Below are 9302 nucleotides of genomic sequence, written 5' to 3' on the forward strand. Positions count from 1 at the left end.
CGTCCAGCCTCGTACCACTGGCGAGTCATTCTAACCCCGACAAGGCTGAACCCTGACTCCCAAGGTCCTCCTCCGCACTCAATCACTCTCTCTTCATACTACTCTCTTCTCGTGAACCAACTCACCTTCCTACCTCGTCCGTGCCCCCCTCGGCTGCCTTGTCACCCATCGAGTCATGCCGTCCCCCTCGGCTCCCTCTCATCCAGACATCCCACCATTCCCAGAGCCCTCAACTTTCTCCATCCTCCCAGACATTTACCTGCTGATCGCGCGGCTCACCATCTACCAACAAGCACAACAGCAAAAGTCCCAATCAGACTCCGAGACCCAGACAAGCCAAACGCAACCACCACCGGCACAAAATCTCGGCCCACCGCTGGACATCAAAGAGTTGCCCGCGCAAGTGTACAAGATCAAGCAGCGCATCGCGAAGGCGCGGGCCGCCGTCTCAGCACTGCCCGATGTGGACCGCAGCGAAAATGAGCAGGAAACGGAGGTACAAGAATTACAACGGACCATCAAATTACTGAAACAGAGACTGGGGAAATTAGGCGCGATTGCGGCGGGTGGGAACAGCGAAGAACAGGCAGACACAGAGGCAAAGGAAGACGTTGACATGGAGGGTGCGGAAGAGTGAAGTTATGGAACAATACAGAATGAACAGCGTACGGCGTACAGCCATTACACATACGGCGCAGTCGTTCAACTTGGAAGACGCCCGGTTCGTAATACAGCAAGCTCACGCAACGAACATGACGTGGAGACGAGAAAGTTGTAGTGTTTATTGATTGCACTACACAGGCGAAGATGAGGCGTCACATACTTTTTCCACCATGGATATCGTTGAAGATACACATACGCCGCCGTCTTTTCCTCGGTTCCCAATCGAAGCTCGAGCCGTTGAAACCTATTTGGGCCACCGCGAACGCCAAAACCACTCCAAGATGGATATCACTTATGAGACGCTCACACCGACAGGCAGAGGGAACGTCGAGGCCCAATCGGCAATCTCTTGTCTGAGCCTCATGATCTCTGGCACATCATCGCCCGCAACAGCGGCCTTGAAGTCCTTCAGCTTGTTGGCCTCTTTGGGCAACCCTCCTTGAACCTGCTTGCAGAGCTTGATGCTCTGGTCGATGTATTGCGCCACACGCTTGGAGTCTTCCTCTCCGAACCCACGGGACGACATGGCAGGTGTGCCGATACGGATACCGCAGGGCGTCAGGGCGGACTTGTCGCCGGGAATACTGTTCTTGTTACATGCGATATTGATCTGTTCAAGGACAGCTTCAACGCGTGCACCATCGAGGCTCTGCGGGCGCAGATCGAGCAGGACCATGTGTGAGTCTGTGCCATCTGCCACGAGCTTGTATCCCAGATTTTTGAACTCGACTTCCAAGGCCTTGGCGTTCTTGACGACTTGTTCTTGGTAAGCGCGGAACTCGGGGGTGGCAGCTTGCTTCAAGGCGACCGCGAGTGCGGTGATGGTGTGGTTGTGTGGACCGCCCTGGTGGCCTGGGAAGACGGAGAAGTTGATGGGTCCTTCGAGATCGTAGATCACTTGTTGGCCGGTCTTCGCGTTGGTGCTGCGGACACCTTTGCGGAAGAAGATCATGGCGCCACGTGGGCCACGGAGGGATTTGTGGGTGGTTGTGGTAACGACGTCGGCGTGCTCGAAGGGCGAAGGGATGACTCCGGCGGCGATCAGGCCGGAAATGTGAGCCATGTCTACGATCAGGTATGCGCCCACTTTGTCGGCGATCTGGCGCATGCGGGCATAGTCGATCAAGCGGCAGTACGCGGAGGTTCCAGCCACAAGGCACTTGGGTCTGTATAGCAGGGCATTCTGCTCGAGCCGGTCATAGTCGATGATGCCGGTTTCGAGGTCCACTTGATAAGGGAATGTCTCGAAGTAGGTGGAAACGGCGGAGATCCTGCCAGACAGTCAGCCTTTGTATCCCACTAGAGTTTCGTCCATATACTTCTTCGACGGTGTTTGATATCCATGGCTCAAATGTCCTCCGTGAGGTAGATCCAGACCCATGAGTCTGTCGTGCGGTCGCATGAGGGCCTGGTAGACCTGCAGGTTGGCAGGACTGCCACTCAAACACTGCACGTTTACGCCCCATTTCTCAGAGTCAAGGTGGAACGCCTTCAGTGCTCTTGCTTGGCATGTAAGCTCGACGGCGTCGATGTGTTGATTTCCTCCATAGTATCTTGCTCCAGGATATCCTTCTGAGTACTTGTTCGACATGGGCGACCCAAGGGCATCGAAAACGGCACGGGAGGTGACATTTTCGGAGGCGATGAGAATGATGGACTCGCGTTGTCGCTTGATCTCTTTTTTCTGAGGCAGGCATCAGTACGGGGGCATTTGTGATCTCGTGGGAAAAAGTACCATGATCTCTGCAATCTCAGGGTCAGACTCGACCAAGGTCTTCTCGAGCATCTGCATTTCCAGTCAGCGCAGGCGATTTTGGTGTGGGGTAGCCATAAGGCACTCACATCCTTGTGCGACTCCGAGAGTGCATAGGTGGAGGTAGACATTGACCCCATATTTGCGGTGCGTAGAGGAGAGGTCTTCTGTAAATGCTGGTGTAACGGATTGTGACTTGTGGTTGTAGAAGAAACAGTCATATAAAGAGGAACAACCTGGACTTGAGATCTTGAAACTTTTTCTCGTGGGGTATCGGAATGTCATGTCATTGCGATCTCGGGCTAGAATGTCCCCAACTAAGTTTAGTTAAAGGTACCGCTAACCTTTTCCCGATTGGACCAAAGTTTCCTTAACATGTCTCGTATGTCTACAGTAAAGCATAAAAATTTCGACCTCGATGTGTAGGAGAGGCCTAAGAGAGCCAGCGGAACATACTGCGCTACAGTACGTTTGCATCAACCAGTCTCCGCTTCTTTTTCTTCTTCTTTTCTATTGAGGTTTGCGAGTCCGGAACCAACGTAGTTGGCTCAGGAGTCCTGCCACTGCTGGAGTCTTGTATAGTCTCCTTGGACTTTTTCGACTTCTTCTTGGGTGAGGGTTCTAGCACCTCAGAAGGTACGTGGAAAACATCGTCCATCTCAACATCCTCAGCATCTTCCTGGATTGGAGTAGCACCATATGGAGTGTATCGCATCTTGAGACCTTCGGGCTGTTTACGTACGACTTTGGGTTTGCCTGTCGCAGTGGCCGTGAAAACAACGGGTGCCTCTTCTTGTGATTTGGACTTCTTGATCATTTCCCGGAGGTGAAAACTTCGTTCGATCTTCGTGGGACACTGCTTGTAGGTGGACTTTGTTCCCTGAGGCAGGAGAACAGTCTCGTTCCTGGGCGGTACAGGTTGCATGTTGTAGTCGACTCCATTTTTGCTCACGATTGGTTCTCCTTTTAGGACCGCCTGGATGTCGAGCTCTTTGATGGAGTCAATGGTGACGGTATCAGGAACCGAGATGTGCCATATCTGCTTGCCGGTCAAGTTGTCAAACAAAGTCGCAGTATCAGCAGCATAGTCGGAAGCTGTCATTGTGAGCGGTTCGTAGCCGCTTGGTGCTTTGTAGGGCTTTGCAGCGATCTGAACGGTTTGTGAGTTCGTTTTGGCTTTCTTCCTTGAGCTTTGAGTGACACCGGGCGATGGTCTCTTTTGGCGTACGACAGGGCTTAATGTGGACTCGGTATCTGAATCATCCTGTCCGTTGACTTTTGGGGGGCCTTTGTCTTCCTCGTCACTTGAAGAAGCTTGCGTCGATCCTGATTCTGACTCGGATTCAGCAGACTGAGATTCATTCTCGTCGCTTGAATCCTGCACTCGTTCCTGACTAAGCGGGCTTGGCCTCGAAGCCTCTTTTGATTTAGCCATTGCTGTGATGAAGGTGATCAATGCCGTGTTGTAAGTTGACTGTGAATGTTGTATCGCTTCGAACAATGCCGTCCCGTTGGTTCGAGGATTGCGCTCTGCACCCGATCAAAAAATTTAAGAAAATTGTCAGTAATGAATCGGGGTTCGGGGAAAACAAAACCGCCTCGGTAGGAGCCGCCACTAAGGTCCCAAGTGACCTGCTACAACCTTATTCGCCAGCATTCGACCAAGATTTTTCCTGCCAGGAAATACTTCGAGTGTCACTGTATATCTGGTATATGCCTGCTAGTGAGTAATTCTTCCGAAAAAGCGATATGGTTGCTTATCGTCCGTAGATGGTGAGAGGCTCAGCGCAGTCGCCAGGCAGCGCCGGCTGCGTGAGGCGCTGTCGTCGACGTCTTCTACTCCGGCGCGTTCACCAGCTTCTTTGGTCAAGGAAGTAGAGCATGAAGCTGTCAAGGCAGGGGCATCGACCTCTTCAGAACTCAGGGACGAGATCAAACCCTTGCCTGTCGCCACGTCGAATCAGTTCACGACACTTGTCGATGCGGCAGCGGTCCACTTCACTTCTTCCAGAGAAGTGGAAAAGATCAGCGAGACAGCTCTCAAGATCAGATTGGCTCGTGGACAGAAATGCGTTCTCATGGGTGTCTATGCGTTGTGGGTGAAGCAAGGATCAGTCTCGTTCTACGGTGCTATCCTTCATGCTTCGACTGCGATCTATCTCATATACGCACCATCCACACATGCGCTGCCGTCGATTGAAGCATTGACTTCCACAGCAGAACTTCAGCTCGACTCTGTCAACCATGGGATACGAGACCTGCCTTACATTGGCATCAGAGACTTATGGGACCCTGCAAGGAGAAGCCAGGCAGCCATGTCCTTTCATGTCTTGGGACATTCCTTTGAACAGGACCCGAAAGCGACAAGACGAGTGAGAGAAATGCAGCTTGAGGATTGGAAATCCATCCTTGCAGCGCTGTCAGGGCCTGAGCAGTTGACATCCACAAAAGCGGTCACCCCTCGAATCCTTATATGTGGTAGAGGGTCTTCGGGAATCTCAACTATGACCAGATGTCTGATAAATCGGCTACTGAGAAAGCGAACTATCGAGTCAGATGCAATGGCCGTCAATGGTGTGATCTTGCTGGACTTCGACACAAACATACCTGAGATTGCACCTCCAGGGATGATAAGTTTGGTTCATGTCGGCGATCCTATATTTGGGCCTGCTTTCACTCATGTTACCTCGTCAAACAGACGGCCCAATGCAGTAATGAAGATGCATTTTCTGGGTGATTTTGAGGCGACAGACTTGGCAGATTGGCACGTTGACCGAGTGCATGATCTGATCGCCTTGGAACAGACACATCGAAGGGGTCCGGGCAACGTTCCTGTCATCATACTCGCTCCAAAATGGATGAATGCATTCGAACAGCAAACCATCGGCAAGATCTGGAAGGATTTGGCGCCAACCGACGTCGTGTGTATGGACTCAAGGCCTAACTCACCGCATCTGCAAACCTGGAGAGGTTTCGCCGAGGCTGACGCTTGTCGGATTCATCAGCTTGGAGTCCGGGTGTATGACAAGATGCCACCTGCACGAGAGCACGATCTACAGATGCAGTCTTACTTTCATGCATCGGACTCTCTCATCACCGGTCAATGCTGGACTGAAACTCCGATAATGGCCGGAAGCCCTACCACCCTGTCTTATGCTGGTGACGAGTCTGACGTTTGTGGCATAGTCCTGCTCGGAGGTCATGTTGCACTCGAGGACACGTATGATGCTCTTGAAGGAAGTGTTGTCGCGGTTCTCATGGTCCAGCGACAAGAAGACAAACCTACAACTGTGAGTGACACAGAGGAGGGCCAACCGAACGGTAAAACCGACTGGCTACTACATCACACCGACGAGTGTTTACCTCGTTTCGTGCGAGGAAGCAGTCATGATTCTTTTCCATTGTCAGCAGAGCATTCTCGCTGCATTGGACTTGCAATGGTGACCGAGATCGATATCATGAAGCGACAGGTTGCTTTGATCAGTCCCATTGCCTTGCGTGAGCTCAATTTGCGGTCAGTAGGCTCACAGCTGGCACTTGTGGTGCAGAAGGCGAGTCCTGACGGACGGTTTAGACCAGATTGGGCGTGGAAGGAAATGAGAAGCGCCGGAAGAGAGAGGCAGGATCCGACAACGTCGTCATCCGAAGCATGAAGATTCACAGCCGGGTAAGCCGCCAACCAGTGTTAAGTGGTGTGACAGGCAAGCCCCGGCTATGACACCCACAACATAGGCATTCAACTGGTAGAATTCCATCACCCTAGCATGATACATGCATGGAATTGTACAGTAGTCGCCTATGGTTGATGTCGGGGATGCATGTAATAATCCAGGAGTTTGATGCAGTCTTGTCAACCTCTTAGGCTTGATTGGACATGGCGAAGGTCCATCAACCAAGTAGAGTATGGTAAAAGTTAGCAAGTGGCGGTCAAGGCAATCCAGAGGGCCCTGACTCGGCTCGGTCATCATCACCGCCATTCGCAGCCACGATATTGGACAGCCGGTGACGACGGCGAAGGCAACCATCACCGCCTCTTGACTTCAGTCACTTTTCACTGCGACACTTCACATCCTTTATATCCTTTGCGACAACCTTGCGAAATACAAACAGACCCGTTCGCTCGGTGCACTGTCACATTCTGCGCAGTCGATAATTCTCCACTAGTTCGGCTTCGACCGTCACTATTAGAGAGAAACATCTCCATCTTCCCCTTCGGTCTTTGATCACACGAGTCCTCAACAATCATCTATCCAATTCGCGGCGCCGAAGACGCTCTACTCCGTGATTCCCAGAGATCACAGAGATCGCAGAAATCACCCAGCTGCCACCTCTTCCTGAACGTATCGAAGGGGAAAGGCCACTCATGGCAGGCTCCGATTCAATCAGATGCGCCGGACTGCGAAATACATGCAATACACGACATAGACAGTGAACGATATCTCAGAAAACAAGAAAAATAAAAGATGGATTTCACAGTAAGTCATACAGCAGTATTAAATGTATTGCTAATGGGTCAAATTGCCCATGGTGCTGGCTCATGACCTGATCGGTCGGATTGCGTAAAGCAACCGGCGCATGACATGCTCATGCTAGATCAATTCCTCTGCGCGTAACCATGACCTCAACAAAGAACTGACATTCTTTGTAGCTCGCACTCACGCACTTTTGCGAAGCCCATGGCCCGAAGTCAGTCCTGTGTACTCAGGTACTCCCAATCGAATGCGCCCAATGTCTCCCTTCCTCGCCATCCTTGAGAGCTTGCTCCTCCTCCCAGTCTTTCGCAACTCAGGTCAACGAGTCATCACCTGAAACCAATCACAATTCACATACACCTCCTTTACTACGCAAGACAGTCACCAATCTCACCCTGCCGACTGACTTCTCCGGTGCCTCTACCACTGTCGATTCAGAAACGGAACCAGACAGTCCCACTATTGAGAAACATCCTTTATACAAGGCAATAGATCAGAAGCGGGAGATTGGCCAGCAATGGCGTTACGGCAGAGCCCAAGGTGACAACACCTGTGCCAGTTGTAGCTTCAGCGTGCCGAAGCGTGTAGCTGAGAAACTACCGGCTGGTGCTCCTGGCAGCAAGAAACCGGATGGGCAAAACAACACAAGAGCGCCCGTCTTGCGTTCACGAGAATTCGTCTGTCTTCGAGAGGGGAGAGCAAGTACGGATGAACATGAGTCGAAGCCTTCATCCTACGGTGCTTCCTTTGCTTCATCACAGTCTCAAGCTTATTCCGCCCCTCGGTCTTTTGCGCACTCCTCCGACGGCTGCCACGATCACAATGTAACATACCTCACCACAAAGTCTCCCGACAATCCTGAAAGTTATGCTCACCTCCGAGCATCGGTTATCCGGACGCTATCGTGCGAACTTTTACCACGGGGCATGTCGGATGGCCCTTTTTGCTTCGGGGACTCGGACGCAGGCTACACAATAGCCTATGTGTTCAGACTGACAGATCCCAAAGCCAGGGGTCGACGGCGTGCCTATGCTTTTGTTGCCTTGGCAGGCAATGATGCAAGTCGGGCGTTTCAAGCGTTGCCAATGCTCTGGGAGGCATTTGCGAGCATGGCGAAAGGCATCGAAGCTGCAGCACAACGCCACCAGGACGAAGAGAGGCGCAAACAAGACGAGGAAGCGGACGCCAAGGACTCTTCCACAACTTCAAGGAATTACACTCCTGTTTCATCCTTCTTGACGGCGCGTGCGAACGATCCCGATGGCCATCCTCGACGCGTAGGCCAAGCGACGCCGCGTAGCCTGGAAGAAATTGTGGGTGACGAAAATATATTCGTCTACCTGCATCAGTATTTCGTTGCTATTCTACGTTGTCTTGGAGAGCAATTCGGAGGGCAGCCCTTGGTAGAGGATGCCTCCTCGTATCAGTCGATTGATGAGCAATCGTCCCACTTTCGAAAGGCGTCCCAATCAAGAGGACGTCAATCACTCCAAGTCGATAACATGGAGAGACTTCGCGATGTAGATGCGACGCCAAAACCCGAACCTGAGCCCCCTACAACAAGTCAAGATCGGGTTCGGCATCTAACGACATCGACACCGCCAAATGCGTCCGGGGAATCAGACGACCTGGATGTTGCAAAGACCCGAGCGAACAAGGCGTTCAAATTGAACCCTCAATGTGCACCCTTACCGGTTAGCGAGACGGCACAGCGTCAAGTGGTTGTCTGATCTGGGGATGAATACAATTCACCTATATGGCTTCAACAGAAGCCACAGGAACTAATGACGATAACGGCCTTACAGTACTGCAAACACGGAGCTGATTTATTATAGCAGGCGGCATTTTGCTTTCATGATACCACTATACATCGAGTCGAAAGCTGATCTCTTCAAGACAGCGTCGGCGGCTGGCAGGATCATGTAGATCTACAACATTATGGTTGGTCAGCCAGATCATGTGTCTGATGTATGAGGGTATATACCACTTTCGATGTTGTTTTTTAATAAGATAATCTTCTATGATCCACTAGACATTCCATTTGCGTGGCGCACCGCTGTACAAATAGGGCCCTGTCAAGTCACCTTTCCCAAGTACGATGACTATCAAGGTTCTGTGTCCGGCAAGTCTGGAGCGTCCCTGTGTTCCTGTGACGCCGGTAGTCTGAGTGACAATTCTGTAGAATTCTGTAGCACAAGAATTCTGTATTTCTGTAGTGCCGGTAGTCTGGGTGATAATGCTGTACATTTCTGTAGCATTCTGTGTTCTGTAGTGCCGGTAGTCTAGGTGGTAGGATTGTATGCTGTAGCCGGCAAAATGTCGTCCACCGGGATCGGATGCGGCGACTTCTACAACCAGGACCGTAAAAAGGTGTGGTGTTCCTGGACCCAAAAGGACGTGGACAGCCACACATT

General features: G+C 51.7%; 5 protein-coding genes across 5 annotated transcripts; 3 read left to right on the plus strand and 2 right to left on the minus strand.

The window, feature by feature from the left end:
- Nucleotides 1-109: 109 nt before the first annotated feature.
- EDD37DRAFT_149541 (uncharacterized protein) lies at nucleotides 110-796 on the plus strand. The gene has a single exon (XM_062809656.1). It carries the CDS (start codon nucleotides 176-178, stop codon nucleotides 635-637), a length of 462 nt encoding a protein of 153 aa, XP_062667096.1. The 5' UTR covers nucleotides 110-175; the 3' UTR covers nucleotides 638-796.
- EDD37DRAFT_673963 (cytosolic serine hydroxymethyltransferase) lies at nucleotides 723-2556 on the minus strand (the record flags this gene model as incomplete). The annotated part of the gene is made up of 4 exons (XM_062819494.1): nucleotides 723-1934; nucleotides 1983-2347; nucleotides 2399-2449; nucleotides 2506-2556. 4 exons carry the CDS (start codon nucleotides 2554-2556, stop codon nucleotides 956-958), a joined length of 1446 nt encoding a protein of 481 aa, XP_062667097.1. The 3' UTR covers nucleotides 723-955.
- Nucleotides 2557-2657: 101 nt separating this feature from the next.
- Nucleotides 2658-3951, minus strand: EDD37DRAFT_640039 (DNA-directed RNA polymerase I subunit RPA34.5-domain-containing protein). The gene has a single exon (XM_062817214.1). It carries the CDS (start codon nucleotides 3849-3851, stop codon nucleotides 2877-2879), a length of 975 nt encoding a protein of 324 aa, XP_062667098.1. The 5' UTR covers nucleotides 3852-3951; the 3' UTR covers nucleotides 2658-2876.
- A 178-nt stretch (nucleotides 3952-4129) lies between these two features.
- Nucleotides 4130-6069, plus strand: EDD37DRAFT_612656 (uncharacterized protein; the record flags this gene model as incomplete). The annotated part of the gene is made up of 2 exons (XM_062815377.1): nucleotides 4130-4139; nucleotides 4187-6069. 2 exons carry the CDS (start codon nucleotides 4130-4132, stop codon nucleotides 6067-6069), a joined length of 1893 nt encoding a protein of 630 aa, XP_062667099.1.
- Nucleotides 6070-6771: 702 nt separating this feature from the next.
- EDD37DRAFT_149602 (vesicle coat protein) lies at nucleotides 6772-8767 on the plus strand. The gene is made up of 2 exons (XM_062809657.1): nucleotides 6772-6891; nucleotides 7065-8767. The coding sequence occupies exons 1-2, from the start codon at nucleotides 6880-6882 to the stop codon at nucleotides 8616-8618; spliced, it is 1566 nt and encodes a 521-aa protein (XP_062667100.1). The 5' UTR covers nucleotides 6772-6879; the 3' UTR covers nucleotides 8619-8767.
- Nucleotides 8768-9302: the final 535 nt, after the last annotated feature.

This window comes from Exophiala viscosa (assembly GCF_022695815.1).
Source record: "Exophiala viscosa unplaced genomic scaffold EDD37scaffold_11, whole genome shotgun sequence".
NCBI lineage: Eukaryota > Fungi > Ascomycota > Eurotiomycetes > Chaetothyriales > Herpotrichiellaceae > Exophiala > Exophiala viscosa.

What these genes read in the sequence shown, in the direction of transcription:
- EDD37DRAFT_640039 (XM_062817214.1), bottom strand. Translation starts at nt 3,851, where the DNA reads ATGGCTAAATCAAAAGAGGCTTCGAGGCCAAGCCCGCTTAGTCAGGAA.
- EDD37DRAFT_149541 (XM_062809656.1), top strand. Translation starts at nt 176, where the DNA reads ATGCCGTCCCCCTCGGCTCCCTCTCATCCAGACATCCCACCATTCCCA.